Genomic DNA, 22,541 nt, shown 5'->3' with positions numbered 1-22,541 from the left:
GACAAAGTCCTCAGTGTGTTTGTGGGCTTGATGAAGAAGGATTGATTGCCCCAAACAGGAGAGCTGAGCCTAATAATTTTGGCAAATGCAGTCAACTACATAATTACATATCATTTGGCAGTTTTACTAGTTTGCTAGGGAAAATTATAAAGTAACTGGCACTTAAATTTTCAGATTTCCCTTTTCTGAAATTTATAAGCCAGTTCCATGAGTTAAAATAATTGTGGTTTTGTTGTAATTATTAAGTTACAGCCCAGTGCCAATCTGTGATCAAGGGACCCTGGGGAGCAGTGCAGTAAAGGGCTCATTCCTGTTTGGGGCATCATTGAATGAGCGTTCTTGCTTGCTGGCTGGTTGTAGTACTCCATGGACTTTTTCAAGGACTGGTACCTTCTGCTGTCTTGATGTCTTTATATATATTCCAAGGCAACCAAACAGGTAAGATGCTCTTTTAGGGGTACATACTGCAAATTGGGCCTCCCTGGTGGCCCAGATGATAAAGAATCCGCCTGCAGTGCAGGAGACCTGGGTTCAATCTCTGGGTCAGGAATGGAGAAGGGAATGGCAACCCACTCCAATATTCCTGCCTGGAGAATTGCATGAACAGAGGAGCCTGACGGGCTGCAGTCCATGGGGTCACAAAGAGTTGGACACGACTGAGTGACTAACAGGTAGTCACAGAACTTCAAATACAGGTGTAAACATCTACGCAGATTTTTCTTTTTGTTCAAGAGGCTTTTTTTTCCCCCTTTTGGTTTGGTCGTGTTTATTGTTGTTTTACCTTGTATGAGGCTATACAGGACTGAATTAATGTATGTTGAAATTAGATGCAGATGCTTAAAGGCCCTTCCCTCTGTATACTATTATGTATTATTGTAAGGTTAGCATCTAAGTCCAAATCATGGCAGAGGCAAATTGTTCTCTGGTTGGGGTTATGCTTACAATTAAAACTCTGATGATGCCTTTGGATTTTTAAATCTACATTGGGGTGGCATGAAGCATGAATAGAACTCCACAGATAAGGGTCAAACTAGTACATTCTACTCTAGAGTGTTATCCCTGGAAAGTTCTGTTAGAGAACTGTTAATTTAAAAGCTGTGAATTCAGCAGTTACAACAGAAAAGACTGGCAAATTTGATTCTATGAATAGTAAAATATGGCAAAATATGCAGCCTAGTGGTAGATGAAATAATTCAAAGACACATTATAAGAGAGGGCTATCTTCTTCAACATATACACAGATTATTAAAATTTATTAAGAAACAGATGGATTAACTCTTAGAAAAATTTGAAGAGGGTCTGAACAAAGGAGGAAATACAGATGGTCAGTAAATATATTGAGTTGAGTTGCTAGAGGTCATAGGCTTGAAAGGCTGTTGTTGAGCTGTGAAAGACGCCAGGATTCTTGGCCTCCAGAGGAGAGGAATTCAACCTAGGGCCAGTGACGAGGCTTGATCACTCAGAGCTTTTGTGTAATGCAGTTTTTTTAAAGTATAAAAGAGATAAAGTATAAAAGAGCAAACTTGTGACATAGACATCAGAAGGGGGCAGAAAGAGTGCCCCCCTGCTAGCCTTTAGTGGTATGTTATATACCTATGAGCAGGCTGCTAATTAGAGAAAGGAAATGTCTCAAAACTCAGAGTGGCACCGGGCCCGTCACCCACAACATGCATTTTGAGATAACATTGGCACAAGGTGAGTCTTCCCGGGCCATAAAACGACTGACATGAATCTTGAAGAAAGGCAGGTTTCCAAGTAAATATATAGTTTCATTAACGTAGATTAGAACAATGAATGAGTAAAACATACTGGTTTGTTGAGCCATTACTGATTCTGAGTCTTAAGAGGAACAGACTTGAAGAAAGACTAGGGTAAATACATAGTTCATTAACAGCTTAAGAAAAACGTTTCTGTAAGAAAAATGCATTAGTTAGCTCAAGGTTTGAGAAAAGTTCAGGTGTAACCAGGTGTCTTCATGGTAACACAGAATTTTAAGAGAAACCTCCTTTTAATTATGCATAGAGAAGGGGAAAAATCTGACACTTGGCGTTTGTTTGCTCCTGCCGCTGAAGAGAGAAAAAACGCCTGACACTTGCCGCCGGTTTTCTCCGTTTGGAGACCCCTTAGCCTTTCTGCCTGTTACCTTCTCAGGCTGTGCAAATATTTAACTTCATGTGTAACATTTGTTCTTCCAAAGTGGTCTTATCAGCTTGCATTCACACAGACAGTGGGTAAGAGGCCCGGTTGAGTTGCTCTTTCCCAGGTGAACGCTGCGTGCGCCTTAGGTATAGACGGGCGCCTCATTGTGCTGCTGCTTTGAATCTCCCTGAATTCTGACGGCGTCAGCGCCTCCTTATGCCTTTGTCACTGTGTACATATCTTTTGCCTACTGCCTATAAAAAACCATTTTGCCTGCTGTCTGTTATTGGTCTGTAGGAGTTTTCTTTCCCCTTCTTGTTTTTGTTTATTTATAGTCTGCGCTGGGTCTTTGTTGCTGCTCTCCGGCTCTCTTTAGTGTGGCGAGTGGGAGGCTGTTTTCCGGTTGCGGAGCGCGGGCTTGTTGCCGTGGCTTCTCTTATTGCGGAGCGCAGGCTCAGGTGCTCGGGCTTCGGTGGCTGTGGCCAGGGGGCCCGGTCTTTGCGGTGGGCTTGCTTCGTTGCGCCGAAGCACGATTGCTGGATCTAGTCGGCGTCCCCTGCATTGCAAGGCAGATTCTTAGCCACTGGACCACCAGGGACGCCCCCATCTTGTTCTTAATAGTACTGTCTCCTCTACAGTTTTCCATTCCGTTTTTTCAAGTAATACCTCAATAATCTTTGTAAGAGGACATTGGGGGTTTTAATGATTAAAATATTTTATTCACTATGATTATTGTTGCAGTTTTCTATTTTTTTATTTTTTATCTTACTAATTTTGCTTCTCTCCTGCTTAAAACTTTCCCTGTTGCCTTTACTGTAAAGTCCACATAAATTGTTAAGACTTACTCTTCCAGAACTTTCCACTTACTATTTCTTACTGTCTTTCCTCTCTCACTCTTTTCCAGCTTTCTTGTAAACTCCTGATAGCTGATTTACTTCCAGCCCCCGAGTGTCATTTAATTTGCTCTCTCCCATAGTCATTCTGCTTTCTTGGAAGTGCCAGCCTTAATTTATTTTTTATTGATGTGTAGTTGAACTACAATGTTTTGTTAATTACTGCTGTACAGCAAAGAGACTCAGTTTATATATATATATATTCAGTTGTATACGCCTTGCAACACCATGGACTGTAGCCCGCCAGGCTCCTCTGTCCATGAGATCATCCAAGCAAGAATACCAGAGTGGGTTGGCATTTCCTCCTCCAGGGAAATGATAAGCCAGAATAGAAGAGAGTATGTGCGTTCTTTTCCATGTTCTTTCCCACTGTGGTTCATCACAGCATATTGACTGGGGCTGCCTCTGCTTTGCAGCGGGGCCTTGCTGTTTCTCCGTTCTGTGTGTCATAGTTTGCATGTGCTGAGCCCCCACTCCTGACCTGACCCGCTCCCGCCCGTCTCCCCCTTGAGAACAAATCCTCTCTCTGTCCCCAATTCTGTTTGTGTCTCATAGATAGGTCATTTGTGTCAGAGTTTGGACTCCACGTGTGGGATACCGTGGGGTATTCGTCTTCCTCTTTCTGGCTCCGTGTGGCAGTTTGTGTCTGCATCCATGTTGCGGTGAAGGGCACTGTTTCATTCTTTTCTATCACTGAGCAGTATTTCTCTGCATGTTGTACCACTTCTTTATCCATTCATCTGTCAGTGGACATAACTCAAGCTGTTTTCGTTTCTTGGTTATTGTGCACAGTACTGCTGTGAACATCGATGTCCATGTATCTTTTTGAATTATAGTTTTGTCTGGATATATGCCCAGGAGTAGGATTGCTGGGTCACACGGTCATTCTGTTTTTAGTTTTGTGAGGGACTTCCATGTGGTTTTCCACCGTAGCTGCACCAACTTAGATCTCCACCAGCAGTGTAGGAGGGTTCCGCTTTCCCACACCCTCTCCAGTGTTTGTTATTTGTAGAGAAGGTGCCAGTCTTTTGTTCACCCCGGCTTTCACCTAGTTCAGCCTAAGGCTTTCTCTAAGTTCAGGACTGTGTTCTCTCTTTCTTGACTGTGTGTATAGGTTCTTTACACACTTTATAATTTTTTGTGTTTGTCCTGGATGTTGCATAACACAGTAAATCTAATCTTTAAAAAATTGAGGTTTTATATATATATATAGTTGACACAGGTATACAATATAATGATTTGATATTTGCACATAACTGCAAAATGATCACCACATTAAGTCTAGTTAACATCTGTTGCCACACATAGTTACAAAACTTTTTTCTTATGATGAGAACTCTTAAGATTTACTCTCAGCAACTTTTGAATATGGAATACACTATTATCAGCTATAATTGCCATGCTGTGTATTGCATCCCCATAACATCTACTTTGTAACTGGAATTGTACCTTTGACCCCATTCACCTGTTTTGCTCACTCCTGCACCTCTGGCAACCGCAAATCTGTTCTCTGTATCTTTGAGATCAGGTGTTTGTTTGTTTGTTTGTTTGTTAAGATACCACATATAAGTGAGATCATAAGGTATTTGTTTTTCTCTGTGTGACTTATTTCACTTAGCACAATACCCTCGAGGTCTGTCTGTGTTGTCACAAATGGCAGTTTCATTCTTTCTTTATTGCTGAATAATTTTCGTATATAACACCGCCTCTCACATTTTTTGTCTGTTTTACTTCTTTGGCTGTGCTGGGTCTTAGTTGCGGCATGCAGAATCTTTTCTTGTTAGTTCCCTGACCAGGGATCAAACCTGGGCCGCCTGCACTGGGATCCGGGAGTCTTAGCCGCTGGCCATGAGGGAAGACCCCCCATTTCTTCCCTTGGTCATCCATTGATAGACAGGCACTTTCGCTGCTCCTGTGGCTTAGCTGCTGTGAGTAATGCTGCAGTGGACGTGGTTGGTGTGTATATCTGCTGCCCAGTCTTAGGCTTTTGTTTTCTCCAGACGAATATCCCCAAGTAGCACCGCTGGGTCATATGGTGGTTGTATTTTAAATTTTTGAGGCACTGCCATACTGTTATCCACGGTGGCTGCACCAGTGTACGTCCCCATAATAGTGCCCAAGGTTTGCTTTCTCTCCGCATCCTCGCCGGTACTCACTTCTCGCCTTTTTGATACAGCCATTCCAGTAGGTGCTAGGTGTTGCCTCGCTGTGACCTTGATTTGCATCGCACTGGGGACTAGTCTTGTGGAGCACCTTTTCCAAGTGCCTCTTGGCCATCAGTGTGTCTTCTTGGGAAAAATTTCTGCTTGGGTCCTCTACCCACGTGTAAACTTAATTCTTTGGTTTCTTGCTGTTGGGTTGTATATATTGTATATGGTTTGCAGATATTTTCTCCTAGTCAGTAGATGGCCTTTTCATTTTGTTGACTGTTTCCTTTGTTGTGCAGAAGCTTTCTAGTCTGAGGTAGTTCTTTTGTTTCTTTTAGCTTTGGTTGTCTTTGCTTTGGGTGTCAAATCAAAAAAATCATTTCTAAGACCTCGGTCAAGAAGCTTACTGCCTATGTTTCCTTCTGGGAGTTTTATGGTTTTAGGTCTTATGTTTCAGTCTTTCATCCATTTTAATTTTTTTGGTTATAAGACAGTGGTCCAGTTTCATTCTTTTGCATGTGGCTGTCTAGTTTTCCTAGCACCATTTATTGAAGAGGCTGCTCTTTCCCCATTGTATATCTTGGGTCCTTTGTCATAAATTAATTGACCATATATGTATGGGTTTGTTCTGGACTCTTTGTTGTTTCATTGATCTGTGTATCTGTTTTTCTGCCAATTAGCATATATGTATGTATGTGTAGTGGGTGGGCTTGTCTTAGGTATACGTGGATTATCTGTGAATGTATACTTATGAAAGTGTAGGCATATGTGTGTAGGCATATATATGTCTGTGTGTGAGAACGTTCAGGGCAGAGAAAAAAAAGTTTCAAAAACAATACTATATTTGGGAAACCTTGTAGTTTATAGTTTCCTTCTCATGGCCCTTGTATGTATTTATTTATGCTTATTTGAAAGTGCATGAAACATAGCATTTTCTTCTGAGTTTTTCCCCTACCTGACATTTAATGATTACGCTCCCCTATTACCAAATACTTTTCATAATTACCACTTCAATGGCTGCTTCATATTCCATGAAGTTGATAAGTAATGATTTACTTAACCTTTTGGTTGCTTTTTAAAATTGTAGATAAAGCTGAAATAAATTCTTTTGTTGAATTATTTCTTTATGATAACTTCCTGAAATGGAATTACTGGATTAAATGAGAACATTTTTACAGCTCTTGATAAAGCCAGTGTTTCCAGAGGTTGTCACAGTTTAAAAAAATATATATATATATATTCAATATATAACTGTATAAATTTAAGTTGTACAACATGTTGGTGGGGTCCATTCATATATTGTAGTGTGAGTGCCGTTGTAGTGTTAGCTAGCACCTCTGCACATCATGTAATTACCGTTTATTTGGGGGGAATAATTAAGATCTGGTCTCTTAGAAAGTTTGGTTTTATTACAGTGTTGTTACCTATAATCACTATATTGTTGATTAGATCTCTAGGACTTATTTATATACTAGTTGCAAATTTGTACCCTTAAAACAATCTCTCTTCTGTTCCCCCAGCCCCAGACTCTAGCCGCGTCTTTCTGAGTCTGGCTTTCCTTTCAGGCCCACGTATAAGTGATACTGTACAGTGTTTGCCTGTCTCTGACTTATCTTAGCAGTGTCCTCAGAAACCGTGTTGCCGCAGATGGCAAGGCTTTCTTCTTTCTCACGGCTGAGTGATGCTCTGCCGTGTGAGCGGGCCACGTCTTCAGCTGTGAGTCCGCTGACAGGCACTCAGGTGTCCCACGTCTTGGCTGTAGTCGCTGACGCTGCAGTAAACATGGGCGTGCGTACACCTCTTCAGTATCCTGCTTTCATTTCATGTACTCAGAAGTGGAATTGCTGGATCATATGGTAATGCTATTTAAAATTGTTCCAGGAACCTTTCATATTGTTTTCTGAGGTGGCTGAACTAATTCACATTCCTGCCAACAGTGTACAAAGGTTCCCTTTTCCCCACATCCTCACCAACACTTGTTTTATCTTTTTGATGACATTGGTGTACTTTTTTCTATTTTTTCTTTGTTTTCTTTTTTTAAAACAAATTTCCCTTCTAGCTTTTTAAATCCGCCCCCCTCCTTTTTTCCCCTTTCTTTGGGCTAATTGTGTTTTCTTTAGCTTCTGTAATTTGGACATTTAGGTCATTAATTTTCAGCTTGCTTATCTAATAATAGGTAAGTTTTGTGGGCAATAGTCTTAAAGCTCTATTTTTGTTGAATTACATAAGTTTTGAAGTTTAGTGTTTTTTGTTTGTTTACTGTTCAGTTTCAAATGTTTATCAATTTCCATTATTGCTTCTTTGATTCATGTATCATTTTTTCTTAAGACTTTTTTTATTGTAAAGTATAATACATAGTTAGAGAACCATACAGACCACAATTATCAGAGGCCCTGGTAGCCATTACCTCGGTCAATAAGTAGGACTTCCTCAGTCACCGAAGAAGCACGTCCGTTTCCCATCCGAGTCGTGACCACGTCCCTCTCCAGGAGTAATCCTTCCCTGACCTTTGTAGCGGCCACTCTGCGTCATTGCCTTGTGGATTTGCCGCCCGTCTGTGCCTCCCTGCTCATCATGGTTTAGTCTTGCCTGTTTGTTTGGTTTTCTTTCGTGGGTCTATAGCTCCGTTCGACAATTGGCAGTTAGTTCTCACCCACAGTAGCTGTCTCTAGATTTTAACAGGGGTGACGGGTAACACAGTAACCAGTGTACAGAGCCTGTCTGTTGAGTCCGCATCTTACTTATGTTCTCTGGACAGCCGCACGTGCGTGCAGTGTGGGACATTCCTTATTCCTTTGGCCCAGAGAGCTTTATTGAACTGGGTGTCAACGTGCACGTGTGGAGTTCCCGTCTCCTTCATGGCAGATTTCTGGGTTTCTTTGAGTGACCGAGGGTCATGCTTCTTAAGACCCATTCCGAGGATGCACTTGTGAATATTGATGGTGTATCCTCTGGACACCACCTCACTGATGGTGGACCAGCCCTGTTTTTTTCTTGTCACCCTTCTTTGTGGAAGCCATCAGACTGAGCTGGGGTTGGGAAAAAGCTAGTCTTGCCACAGATTGCGAGAAAATATTTGCAAAGACTATATGATAAAGGACTGATGTCCACAATATAACAAGAGCACTTAAAACCCAATAAGGAAATAACCAGTTTAAAGAATGGGCAAAAGATCTGAATAGACTCCTCACCAGAGAGGATAAACAGATGCAATGAGCATATGAAAGGATGCTTAATATCATAATATCATTCAGGAATTGAAAGCTAAAATAACATGAGATATTGCTGTACATGTAATAGAATGGTAAAATTTAAAAACCTGTCAGATGTTGGCAAGATTCAGAACAACAGGAACTCTCCTTCATTGCTGGTGATTCAAAACAGTATAGCAACTTTGGAAGACAGTTTGGCTGTCTCTTATAGCTAAGCGTAAACTTACATATCCAGCATTTATGCTCCAACTGAGTGGAAAGCACTCACCTGTGTACACATATTTATATGTGTATTATTCATAATCACAAAACTGGAAGCAACCAGGATGTCCTTATATAAATGATTGGATAAACAGAAGCAGACGATATTAAAGAGGTGGCAAGAATACACAGAAGAACTGTATAAAAAAGATCTTCGTGACCAAGATAATCACAATGGTGTGATCACTCACCTAGAGCCAGTCATCCTGGAATGGGAAGTCAAGTGGGCCTTAGAAAGCATCACTACGAACAAAGCTAGTGGAGATGATGGAATTCCAGTTGAGCTATTTCGAATCCTGAAAGATGATGCTGTGAAAGTGCTGCACTCAATATGCCAGCAAATCTGGAAAACTCAGCAGTGGCCACAGGACTGGAAAAGGTCAGTTTTCATTCCAGTCCCAAAGAAAGGCAATGCCAAAGAATGCTCAAACTACTGCACAATTGCACTCATCTCACATGCTAGTAAAGTAATGCTCAAAATTCTCCAAGCCAGGCTTCAGCAATACGTGAAGCATGAACTTCGAGATGTTCAAGCTGGTTTTAGAAAAGGCAGAGGAACCAGAGATCAAATTGCCAACATCCGCTGGATTGTGGAAAAAGCAAGAGAGTTCCAGAGAAACACCTATTTCTGCTGTAATGACAATGCCAAAGCCTTTGACTGTGGGGATCACAATAAACTGTGGAAAATTCTGAAAGAGATGGGAATACCAGACCACCTGACCTGCCTCTTGAGAAACCTATATGCAGGTCAGGAAGCAACAGTTAGAACTGGACACGGAACAACAGACTGGTTCCAAATAGGAAAAGGAGTATGTCAAGGCTGTATATTGTCACCCTGCTTATTTAACTTCTATGCAGAGTATATCATGAGAAACGCTGGACTGGAAGAAGCACAAGCTGAAATCAGGATTGCTGGGAGAAGTGTCAATAACCTCAGATATACAGATGACACCACCCTTATGGTAGAAAGTGAAGAGGAACTAAAAAGCCTCTTGATGAAAGAGGAGAGTGAAAAAGTTGGCTTAAAGCTCAACATTCAGAAAACGAAGATCATGGTATCTGGTCCCATCACTTCATAGGAAATAGATGGGGAAACAGTGGAAACAGTGTCAGATTTTATTTTGGGGGGCTCCAAAATCACTGTAGATGGTGATTGCAGCCATGAAATTAAAAGACGCTTACTCCTTGGAAGGAAAGTTATGACCAACCTAGATAGCATATTCAAAAGCAGAGACATTACTTTGCCAACAAAGGTCCGTCTGGTCAAGGCTCTGGTTTTTCCTGTGGTCATGTATGGCTGTGAGAGTTGGACTGTGAAGAAAGCTGAGCGCCGAAGAATTGATGCTTTTGAACTGTGGTGTTGGAGAAGACTCTTGAGAGTCCCTTGGACTGCAAGGAGATCCAAGCAGTCCATTCTAAAGGAGATTAGTCCTGGGATTTCTTTGGAAGGACTGATGCTAAAGCTGAGACTCCAGTACTTTGGCCACCTCATGGGAAGAGTTGACTCACTGGAAAAGACTCTGATGCTGGGAGGGATTGGGGGCAGGAGGAGAAGGGGACGACAGAGGATGAGATGGCTGGGTGGCAACACTGACTTGGTAGACGTGAGGTTGAGTGAACTCTGGGAGTTGGTGATGGACAGGGAGGCCTGGCGTGCTGCAATTCATGGGGTCGCAAAAGAGTCGGACATGACTGAGCAACTGAACTGAACTGCTGATTGTTGAAAAGGAAGAAAGAAAATTTTCATTGTTCTCAAGTGTGTTGATTTTGTTTGTAGAAAATCCTTAGAATATATAAATGAATTTGGAAATATTGCTATATGTAAGTAGTATATGAAAATTAACTATATACTAGCAACAGTTAGAAAATGACATTTAAAAAATTCTATTTTAATAGTAACAACATCAAATAGCTGGGAGGAGAGAGCAAATCTAAAACTGAACAGCATCTGTGTGGAGAAATACAAAAATTACTATGAGATAGTAAAGAAGTCTTAAATAAATAATGGAGTATATCATGTTTGTGGGTTGGAAGACTTAACCACTGTAAAATTTTATAGACCCCAGAGTGTCTATAAATCCAGCATAATCCCAGTAAAATTTTATAATTTTTTTTTGTGAAATTTGATAGCCTGATTCTAAAACACAAGCAGAGATTCAAAAACTCGGAGTAGCCAAGAATAACCAAGATAATCTTGATGAAGAAAAACAAAGTTGAAGGACTGAAGTTACTAGACATCAAGATCTTTAAGCTGCATAATTGAAACAGTCTTACTGCCACAGGCAGACAGACCAGTGGAGCAGAAACACATCCACTCCTGTATACCCCTGTGTGTATTTATTGGTAACCATGTTGTCGTTTCAGGGCTCTCCTAACAAAGGGTGGTTATCACATTTGAGGTAGGAAGCAATTTCCAAAAGAAAAGTTTTGAAATTGTTCATAGTTACTTTGTATATTTAAGTTGATAGGAACTATCTTTTCATGGAAGCACGCCCAAGTTTTCATTTAAAAAATGGAAAATGTTAGGTTTTGAAGTTTGATGCAAATTGAGTATTTAACCTCGTCTTTGAAACTCTTACCCCTTGAGCTGACTCTGCTTCTGTTGCCAGCGTCCCAGGCTCTGTCGTTCAGGGCATTCGTTTTCTTCACTGAAACGTGGTGCAGGAATTTGGCTTCCGGGGCAGTTGGAGTGGTAGCATGCCTGCGTGTGCAAATGCAGCTACATGTGGTGGTGGTGTGGGGAGGGTAGGATAAAGAGTGAAGGCAGTGTGCTTCTCCGTCAGCAGCTGCAGCGCTGGGCAGTGAGCACGAGATAAGAGCGCAAACTTGTGTTCCCGCTGTTGGCTCTCACTGCATCTGGACGTGTCAGCGTCTTGTGTGAGTTAGTGTGAGTCTAGCTTTATAGATGCGTTTCCAACCGCATGCTTGCTCAGCACAGGCCGCCTCATCCGCTGTGCAGTTGAGCATCCGGCCTAATCCTGCGTGAACAGTGGCTGTATCTTTGTGTAGCATCACGGCCATGGACTGTCAAGCTGCACTCCGTGGGTTCAAATTCTGGCTCTGCTCTTTCTATCTGTGTGGCTCAGTGTTCTTATGTGTAAAATGGAGAGCATAATAGCACCTCATAGCATTGTTGTGACAATTAAATGACTAACGTAAACAGTGGCTAGCATATGATTTTCAAGCACACGGTTATCAGTGTTGCTGTTGTAACTGAGAGGTGGTAGAGTGTGTGGTCGCCAAGGTGGCACATTGTCGAGGAATGTTTTCAAGGGAAAGTTAGCTAACCGCTTTCTGCCTTCAGCTTGTAGTCTAGAACGGATGCTGCTGTGCAACATGATGCATGGGTAGCATTCCCATGCCTCCCTCTCTGGTCTTGGCCTTTCAGTGAGCTCGTGATCAGTTGTGGCTCACTGGGAATGGTCATAGGGCATAGAGCACAGACATTTGAGTTGGTGGGGCAAGACATGCCACTGTGGAAGCAATGTATTCTAGGTGTACAGACACCCTGAAATATGTTTATTATATGTGTGTGTGTATATTTGGTACACATTTTCCCCACCAGCGTTTTCCTATGTACAAAGTTACACTGAGTCTTTTAAGATTAACGCAGCCCTTATGCTTCTCTCCTTTGCTTTTCCCTAGAAAATGATAGGAGTCTACCCAGTGGAACAGTATCTGCACCATCACAAGCCCTGTAGCGCTGCTCGTGGGTGCTGCATTGTAGGCCAGTGCTCTGGTGGTCTGTGGACCTACTGTCTCCCCCAAGCCTGTGGGTTTTCAGCTCACCGCTGATGGTTACCTTTGAAGAGTTTTAAAGAACTTTACAGGTGGCTGTTTGCCATCTCTCTTTCCTCCCCATTCCACACACACAGGCACAGACTGTCCCACCTAACTTCGGGTGCTGTGGGGGTTGAGACCCTGTTGTACCTGACTGCATTGCCATTCACTCTTCCTCTCCCAGGAAAGCTGCTTTTTGTTTTCAGCTGTTACTGCTGAGTGCTGAGGCACATGCAACTATTATACCGCGCTGTGGTCAGCAACTCAGCTCTGCTGCCAGAATGTCCGGCACTCTCTCCGACCCTGCCACGCTGACAGTGTCCACTAGGTTTTAGGTTACTTCTCTCTTCTTTTCTTTTTCCCTGTCTTTCCTACCTTCTATAGCTTCTTGGCTTTTGCTCAGGAAAAACTGGTCATTTATAGGCCTTTCCAGGTAATGAGCTCCATCTTTCTGCCCTGTGGACAAAGACATGAAAAGCAAGTGGGTTTTGTCGCGGAGCTTTTCTTGGCCATACTGTGTGAGCCTCAGGCGCCTGAGCCTGTTTGGTGCATCTCCTTCCAAAAGGGGAGTTTGCACTTGTGTAGGGGCCTGCTCTCACTAGGCTCAGTGTCTGGCAGGTGAGATTGGTCTTTGAACAGAACAAGTTATGATCTACTGTCCCATGTCTGTGATTTAGAACAAGAGAAATAAAAGTTTAATGAGTTCTGGTTTAAGGGAATTTGTGTAATGTTTCTAGAACAACTTTGCAATGTGCAAAGATTTAATATTTCACAGTAGTGAGGTAAAATTATAGTGCTCTTGTGTATTATGAATTGAGAAATCTCAAAAAAGTTATTAATATACAGATGGCACACTAGATTTTATCTTTCAACTGTAGATATTCTAAAATGTTAATACCATCTCACTTTTGTGCTTTTTCCCCTTTCTTCCTAGAATATTTTCCTTCTTGGATATAGTAACCTTGTGCCGATGTGCACAGATTTCCAAGGTAGGGTGTTAACCAGGTTTGTAATCAAGAAATAATCATGTAAAGTAATTAGCCTCCAATTAAAAGAAATGAATAAAAAAAGAAATAAATGGTAAAAAAGAAATAATCAAGTTTTGTTAGAATGAGGATGAGTTTCATTCAAGTAAACAGTTAAAAATTAAAATATCATTTTTTATGTTTAACATAACAGTATTATCATAATTCCACGTTTGATTATTGACTTAATATCTATCAAGAATAAATGTTTGGAAATAGAGAAGTTGAATCAAGACTTTAACAGTCTCAATAAATTTATCTTTTTCGCCCTAATCCCTCCCAACCTCCCAGGCTTGGAACATCTTAGCCCTGGATGGAAGCAACTGGCAAAGAATAGACCTTTTCAACTTTCAAACAGATGTAGAGGTGAGTTAGCCTGCTTCACACTGAAGGTTTTTTAGAAGATAAGCCAACTGCTTGCTCTTTGCTGCCCGTTCATTCACCGCGTTTAGATCTACTGTTACGCCGCCAGGGCGGGCAGAGAAGAAAACCACCTGGGAGGTATTTGCATACTTCAAGACCAGAATTCTGCTCGTGCGTTACTCTTTGCTTCATCAGTGACAGAATTTTACTCTACCCCTTATTCATGTTTACAGTCTCAGCTTTACCGCTCCGCTTTCCAGAGCCTCACCCCTGTATCGTTAAAACTTGGTTCAGTGCTTTAGTCTTAGGAGATTCTTGGCAAGTATTGACCTGAGAACTCCGCTGAGAATTCTCATTCAGCAGTAGGGATGGAGAAACGGCAGAGGCACGAGCCCCGGAGGGAGGCTGGAGATAGAGGTGTCCCTCCAGCTCAGCCGCGCAAGGCGCATACTCTCTCAGTGCCTTGGTTTTATTATTTACAAAATAAGGAAGGGGAGTAATCTTCAGAGCCTTTATAATTCCAGGATCCGGGTGTATTTACCTGGAAATATGTAAATGTCTTCATTTAAGAATGGTAAACCACCTGGAGAAGGCAGTGGCACCCCACTCCAGTATTCGTGCTTGGAAAATCCCATGGACAGAGGAGCCAGCCCGGTGGGCTATAGTCCATGGGGTCACAAAAGAGTCGGACGTGACTAAGCGACTGAAGTGAAAGAAAGGAAAGAAAGTGAAGTCGCTCAGTCGTGTCCGACTCTTTGCGACCCCATGGACTGTAGCCCACCAGGCTCCTCCGTCCATGGGGTTCTCCAGGCAAGAATACTGGAGTGGGGTGCCATTTCCTTCTCCAGGGGATCTTCCGACCCAGGGATCGGACCCAGGTCTCCCACGTTGCAGGCAGACGCTTTAACGTCTGAGCCACCAGGGAAGCCTCAAAACAACAACACTGTTCAATACTGCTTGCTCCCCCACTTGAGAGCACAGTGCTTGTGAATTCTTAGGCAATAGCAATTAGATGTTTTCCTGCTCAATCTGAGTACAGCTGAGCCTTTCTAGAATCGGGAGTTCTAATGTGTGTCAAATTAACCAAATATGGAATGTAAAAAAATATGGAAAGCTCCCTGGGTTAAAGATTCAACCTGGCAAACGGTTAGTAATATAATGTCACTTTTCTTCTGAGTCCTTTGATTATATCTGCCAGTTAAACTAATAAAGAAGCTAATAATAAACTATTAATAAAAAAAGAATGGTAAACCAGATCAAATGAGAAAATTTTTCTTTAAACAACTTTAATATTAAATACACATTTCTAACCAAAAAGAAACGGAAGTAATAAAGAGTACTACACATAGCAACTGTCTAGAGTACTACTTTAAGGGTCTGGAGATGCTAAAGTTTTATTATCTGCCCATTGTTAGTAAAACCTTGCTGATTTCTAGTTTAGTCAACTCAGTGTAGCGGAATTGTGTTTTAAATCAGTTGCTCATGTAGCGTGTTCACATGTTTTTATTATATATTTTGTGTCTTTTTTAGTGGATGAGGAAATATGTTTAACAGGGAGATAGTGTTACCAAGAACTAATGGCCAGATGTGGAGGCCTATCCCCTCCTTCTCTGGGCACTTGCTGCTTGCCTGTCTCTTTGTGGGTGTTCAGTCGCTCAGTCGTGTCCGACTCTTCGCGACCCCATGGACTGCGGCACGCCAGGCTTCCCTGTCCTTCACCATCTCCCGGAGTTTACTCAGACTCGCGTCCATCGAGTCGTTGATGCCTGTCCTGGGGCCATCTAACCCAGTGAAGCGGACGCCGCTGCAGGAGGCAGGGCTGAGCACAAGCTTGACCACACTCGGCCTCCAGCCTCCACGCAGGTTGCTGTGCTCTGAGCTTGGCAGGGGGCAGGGGCCTAGGGCTTTCCCAGGCTCCCTGGAAAGATGAACGCTAGTTGTTGGCTTGAACTGTGGTCCCTGAGTCAGGAATTGTTTAAAACTCCTTCCAGACTTAATGATTACAACAGAGCCCCTCCCAGACATGCTGACATATATTTCCCCTTTGAACTGATAATCTATAGAGCTTTGTTCATTGTGTTTACTTAGCAATGTTGAGGAGAATATTAAATTCTAAAAATTGTGGTCATTTCTTCTGGGCAAAGGAGAGTCATTGTTTTAAAAAAAAATTGTAAGCATTTTTTTCCTGTGGGTGTTTTTTTTTTTTTTTTAGTCATCTCTTCAGTTTTCTTTGATTTTTTCCAAACTGCAACTTTTTGGAAGGCACATAAAAAGCTTTTCAATTCAGATATTTAAAAAGTACTATTTCAGGACTTCCCTGGCAGTCCAGTGGTTAAGACTCAGTGCACCCAGTGCAGTTGCCTGGTTGGGGAACTAAGATCCTGCATACCACACAGTGTGCCAAGGAAAAAAATGCTATTTCACGTAAATATCACTACCTTGTACATTATTTGATCTCACTATTTTAGCTGACTGCAGCTGTATAAATGGATTGCATAAATACTTGAGTATTTCCACTAAAGTGAAAGTGTTAATTGCTCAGTCGTGTCTGACTCTTTGCAACCCATGGACTACAGCCCACCAGGCTTCTCTGTCCATGGGATTCTCCAGGCAAGAACACTGGAATGGGTTGCCATGCCCTTCTCCAGGGGATCGTTCCAACCCAGGGGTTGGTTGAAACCAGGTCTCCCGCACCAGGAAAGCCCAACTTCTACTAAAGACACCAGGTCATGGCTCACCACACACGTAGAGAGCTACCTGTGAAGAATGTAGTCTAACGCTGATTAGTCCACGCTTTGGGCCAGCACTGTGAATCCACGTTGGATTCTGAACCGAGTATGGGGTCTCCCGTAGACAAATAACAGGTCCTTCCCTCCTAGGTCAGTCAGTGAAGACTCTGCCTGCAATGTAGGGGACCCGGGTTTGATTCCTGGGTCAGGAAGATCCTCTGGAGAAGTGAATGGCAACCCACTCTAGTATTCTGGCTTGGAGAATCCCATGGATAGAGGAGCCTGGTGGGCTAGAGTCCATGGGGTCGCAAGAGTCGGGCACGACTCAGCAACTAAACTACCACCAACCGTGGACGCTAATAGGATCTCTGGGTGGTCACCCTGGGAAGCATCCCACGGATAAACTGTGGTCTCAGATTCGTTTGTTTGGGACAAAAGTGGGTCTGTTGAGAGGAGAGAAAGTGCCAGGGAGCAGGACTGGTATACTAAGAGTATTATTTACCGTGTGCCAGGTACTCTTCTAAGTACTTTCTGTGTATTAATTTAGCCTTCTCAGAAACACCAAATGGGAGAAACTGAGGCACAAAAAGTTGGAGTAACTTACCCAAGGTAACTCACCTAGTAAGAAGAGGGAGAGTAGATACCTTGAACAGTGGGTTTCATGATTTGAATCTCAGAGAAAAGGCGCATGCAGGTGGCGGGTGTACATCCGGCCTCTCCCTGGGCATCGCTGTCTCTGGAGTTAGTGTCGTTTCCCTGATGTTTAGGCGTTTTCCATGCCTTTGAGAGCTGAACATTTTGTTGTCTTCATGGTCATTAAGAGTCTGTGAGGCCAAAAATGAGAAATAACCAGATAGGCTTATCTGAAAGTCGTAAGTCCAAAGGCTCCTCTGTTAGGCCTTATTTTTCTGTAGCGCCTTTCTTTATAAAATGCTAACCTATAGCATACTCTGTAATGGATATTGCACAGTGTCGCTGACTGGCGTTTGCATCTGAAAAAGATTTGCTTATTTTTTTTTCTCTTATTTAGAAACAGTGGAACAGAAAATTCTGAATGTAATTTTTAAAATTCCAGTATAAAAACTTCTGCTCCCAAGAAGGAAGAACAGGAAGTTTGTATAAGTGTGACTAACTTGAAATGGAGAAAATAGAATGATGTGCTCTATTTGTAGACATTGGTGTGGAGCTATTTTTGTAGTTTTATTCAGTATTTAGATATTTATCTTGGGTTTCCAACTCATAATCTTTTTTTTTTCCCTGCGACTGACAAATTTATTTTAAAGGTGTCTGGAGTTTTGGCTCAAAAACTAATTATTAACATAGGTAGAACTCAAGAAAGCATAAATAAAGCCACCAGCAAGATCAGAATTTGGATTTTCAGCTTAAGTTGTTAGCCAGTCTGTGTGAATCTTGCTTCTGTAATACTGTGGTTTGATGTCTCCTAGTGGACTCTTAGTGCTTAGAGTTCAGTGTCAAGATAGCTGTTTTGTAAAGTAAGGATGATAGTATTACAAATGAAACAAAATGGCCTTTTCAATATTTCCTCCCTTGTGGGTGTGGTTCTCATGCAGAGGACACAGCTTTTAGAGTCACAAAAACTTGATATGAATCCCAACTCTGCTACTCATTGAAGTGTAATATTGGCAGTTTAACCATTTATTTTATTTTTTTGCAAAATGAAGATATTGAATCCACCCTGTATTAGTCTCGATTCTCCAGAAAAGCAGAGCCAGTAAGATTTCGTGTGTGTATATAGATACAGACACAGAGATTCCTTATGAGGAATTGGGTTATGTGATGATGGAGGCTGAGAAGTTCCCAGATGTGCCGTCCACAAGCTGGAGGACCAGGAGAGCTGTAGCTCATCTGAGTCAGAAGGCCTGTGAGCCAGCAGAGCCAGCGTGTGAATTCCAGTCTGAAAGCTGGCAGTTTCGAGACCCAAGAGGAGTTGATGTTTCAGCCCAGGTCCAAAGGCCAGAAAAGAGCAATGTCTGGCTCAGCCCATCAGGCAGGAGATCCCTCTCAGTCAGCCCTTTTTGCTCTGTTCACCCCTGCTGGAGCGGACAATCTGCTTTACTCAGCCTGCTGATTCAGATGCTAATCTCATCCAGAAACCCTTACAGACCACACCCAGAATGATGTTTGGCCAAGTCACAGACTGACACTCTGTGACCCAGTCATGTTGACCATGAAATTAATCATCATGAGTTCACCCCTTGCCAACTTGCACCCCTAGGCATGTCCTTAAACCATACTTAATCTCCTCATAAAGACAGTATGAGCTCATGATTCCACCTAATGTGATTCAGCTATCCAGTGTACAATCAAAAATACTCTTAAGCCCCTCTTCAGAAGCGGAGGCAAAGTCCTAGAGTGATATTCATTCCTCCCAACGCTCGGCGCCTTCAGCACGTGAATGCAGAATTGAAAGAACTTTACTATGATACAAAGTCACTGCATCTCATATCACACAGAAGGGGCTAAGACAGGAAAGACAGAAAAATATTTGTTCTGTACACACACATTCATAACAAAATAGGGAGAAAGTACAACAATTACCGTCCTAATCTCTCTAACTGCTCATGTGGTCAGAGTTGGCACTTAGAGCTACCTTCTGCCACACATTCTGTCTGTATTCCTTTTGTCCTCAGCAAGCCCCTCAGCTGGTCGGGGTTCCTTATTTGGTGGAGTGACCCAAACTGCCATTCCCAAAGCCATGAATAGTCCTCTTTGGACTGGCTTCAGTTTCCCGTTGACTTTAATCCTAGGGCGTATTAATACTGAGAGACATCCCAAGGGATTTCCTGTATTTTAGACATTCTCTTCCTTAGTTCATGGAAGAGTAGTCTGCACCAGTTCTTGTGAATATTAAATGAGCCTTAACAGATACAAGAAAGTATTAAAATCATGCCTGAAAAAGTGGAAGTGCTTAATCAGTGTTCTCATATATCTGCCAGTACCCAGCCAGAGTTACCTTTTTAAAGCAATGTGTTTAAATAGGGGGTTGCTGAAAAGAAAGAGGGGTAGCTTTTATGTTGCATTTTCATATTGCCTGGAAAATCCCATGGACAGAGGAGCTTGGTAGGCTCCATGGGGTCGCAAAGAGTCGGACACGACTGAGTGACTTCACTTTTTTTCCACTGTTTAGTTTAAATAGATTTTCTTTTTTTTTTTTTAAGCAACATTGTTTTAGGTCTCTGTCCAGCAGCCAGTGTTGCCATAGCTGGCCTCAAAAAGCCTCAGAATTTGTGGAGTAGCTGTGAGCCCTGGCTCGGGGAGGCCTACCTCCAGAGTCAAGGCTCTCAAAGAGTAGTGTGTGATTTTTAAAAAGACTTAATGTTTTAATTGAAAGCATTTTTTCAGTGCTTGCAGTCCTTTTATACACTAGGAGCAGAAGTGGGGTGTTGGAAGAATGTTCTAAAACATCGTCTGTTACACCTGGAAATACATATTCAGCTCCTAAACTTCAGGTTATTTTGCTGTTAGATAAGCAGCATGAATAAGATTTTTTCCAACTTTCTCCATTGAAGGGTCGAGTGGTGGAGAACATCTCAAAGCGATGTGGTGGGTTCCTGAGGAAGCTGAGCTTGCGAGGGTGTATTGGCGTTGGAGATTCCTCCTTGAAGTAAGTCAGTCCACTGTGACCCAGTCTGTCACGGCAGCTTTTAGCTGGCTTTCTCATCAGCAAAAATCAGCCACGCATATTATTCGCTTTTCTTCTGCTGGAATCTTCCTATGTAACTTGCATTAGAGCAATGAGAATATCATGATTTTGGAGCCAGCAGCCCTGAACTAGAAACCGAGAGCTCCAGTGTGGTCAGAGGTGTGGCCGTGGGACAGGTCACTTCACTCTGCTGCCAGTTCTCTCGTCTGTAAGAGGAGGCAGTCACAGCTCCTTCATGGGAATGGCACGGGTGTCAAGTAGCATGTACGTAGTGCCAGGCGCGTAGTCATATTAGTTCACCTCGCTTCTCTTCGTCACTTTCCCATCTTCCTAGGTGCCTTCTCATAATCACAGCTACCTTGTTGTATAAATTATACTAATTAACAAAATAATTCTTTCAAAAATTTCTTTACCATAACCTGGGATTTTGCTTACCCGTAATGGGATATGGTTATCACATTCACCTTATTCTCATTAGTAATACACTCCATCCAGCCAAATGCTTGCCCACCTCTTCCTGGATAGCCGTTATTTATTGGAAATGTTATTACTCCATTGTTAAGGACATGGCTTTGAGCTTTTTTTGAGACAGGACGTAATTAAACCTGTATGTCTTTGCCCTTGTGGCCTCTAGTGTTGTTTGAGGTTGGCTCAATTAGGACACACACACTGCCCCTTAGAATCTTGGAATCGTCTTTGCCTCTTGGAAACTTAACCATACCATAGCATAGTCAATCACAGACCTCCAGTGAGAATGTACAGTGTGTAGTGATGGCAGATACTAGAATTTGTAATTGAAACATCTGCTGCACCATTGCTAAGAAAATCAATTCATGATACTTTCTAAGGAACAAAACACTTTGTCTACATTATGGAACGCAGAGGTGGGTTTTTTTTTTTAACCAAAACATTCAGATCATCAGAAAAATTTTGTGCTTCTTCAAAAGCTTTGTAAATCAGTGGAATAGACTGAGTCTGTTTTAACAGGAAGCTTAAATGTATTTTGGCCACCTGATGTGAAGAGCTGACTCATTTGAAAAGACCCTGATGTTGAGAAAGATTGAAAGCAGGAGGAGAAGGGGACGACAGAGGATGAGATGGTTGGATGGCATCACTGACTCAGTGGGCATGAGTTTGGGTAAACTTCAGGAGTTGGTGATGGACAGGGAGGCGTGGCGTGCTGTGGTTCACGGGGTCGCGAAGAGTCGGACACGACAGAGCGACTGAACTGAGCTAAATGTACCAAATAGGTCCTAAGATAACTTATACCAGAAAACACAAGTCTGATCGTGTTTCCACTAAAGAAACTGAAAGTGAAGATGTGATTGTCAGTGGGGACTGTCAAAGAGACACGTTCTCCTCTTGGCACTTGGGATAGAGCCAGGGGTAGCAAAACTGTCCTGCAAGGCTGAGAGTGTCACTGGCTTACTATGAATTTTAGAGCAGAAAGCTGTATCCGTGTCTACATAAATCGTCAATGTGTGAGCCCAGATCACTGTGAGAAATGGTGATAAACATAATCGAAGGATCCTGACTGGAGAGTTTTGTTACGCGCCAGGTTTTGGTTGAAATGGCCTAGAATCAGCCTCGGCCTCTGTCCTACCCTCGCATGTGTGTTCGCGCTGTCGCGCGAGGGGTGCGATTTGTTTACAAGTGTTGATTGAGCTTGTACTGTACCAAGTGCTGATTTAGGTGCTGGAAGTACAGCAGTAATTATGGTGGGTTGAAATTCGATTCTCATGGGTCTTGCGAATATGTTCTCTGTAACTCCTGCTCCATCATTAGATAGGAAGTCCTGTTGATTTTAAATATTGAGATTGAATTGCGCTACAAGGAACTGTGCCTCTTTAAAGTATACGATTTGATATAGTATAGATTATGAATGTACCCGTGAAGCTGACATTGTAATCAAGATAGTGAGTGTGTTCACGTCCCACAGTTTACATTGTAATCAAGATAGTGAGTGTGTTCACATCCCACGGTTTACATTGTAATCAGATACTGAGTGTGCGCACATTCCACGGTTTACATTGTAATCAGATACTGAGTGTGTGCACGTCCCGGAGTTTTCCTCCTGTGACTTTGTCATCACCCCTTCCTCCCAGCTCTTCTCTACTTCATCTCAAGGAAACCCCGATCTGCTTTCTGTCACTGTGGGTTAGCTTGCTTTTTGTAAAGTTTTATATTTTACAGCACGTACTCCTTTCGGCCTGGCCTCTTTAACTTAACATGATTGTTTTTGAGAGTCACCCGTGTTGTCATGGGTGTCGGTAACTTTTCATCCCTTTTTATTGATAGGGAGGGGTCCACTGTATGGCACATAATGCA

The 22,541-nt window shown here is 42.4% G+C and overlaps 1 protein-coding gene across 1 annotated transcript in view; it reads left to right on the top strand.

The window, feature by feature from the left end:
* The window catches only part of FBXL2 (F-box and leucine rich repeat protein 2), an 80,606-nt gene that overhangs the window by 26,604 nt on the left and 31,461 nt on the right, over positions 1-22,541 (top strand). Inside the window, exons 3-5 of the mRNA XM_052650246.1 lie at positions 13,367-13,421; positions 13,749-13,823; positions 20,080-20,174. Of these exons, the coding sequence (XP_052506206.1) occupies positions 13,367-13,421; positions 13,749-13,823; positions 20,080-20,174 (225 nt within the window). The remainder of the gene's footprint in view (positions 1-13,366; positions 13,422-13,748; positions 13,824-20,079; positions 20,175-22,541) is intronic.

The sequence above is a fragment of the Budorcas taxicolor genome, chromosome 1, assembly GCF_023091745.1.
Source record: "Budorcas taxicolor isolate Tak-1 chromosome 1, Takin1.1, whole genome shotgun sequence".
Lineage (NCBI taxonomy): Eukaryota > Metazoa > Chordata > Mammalia > Artiodactyla > Bovidae > Budorcas > Budorcas taxicolor.
Note: the sequence above shows the minus strand (reverse complement) of the source record. Positions and strands in the feature narration are given on the sequence as shown.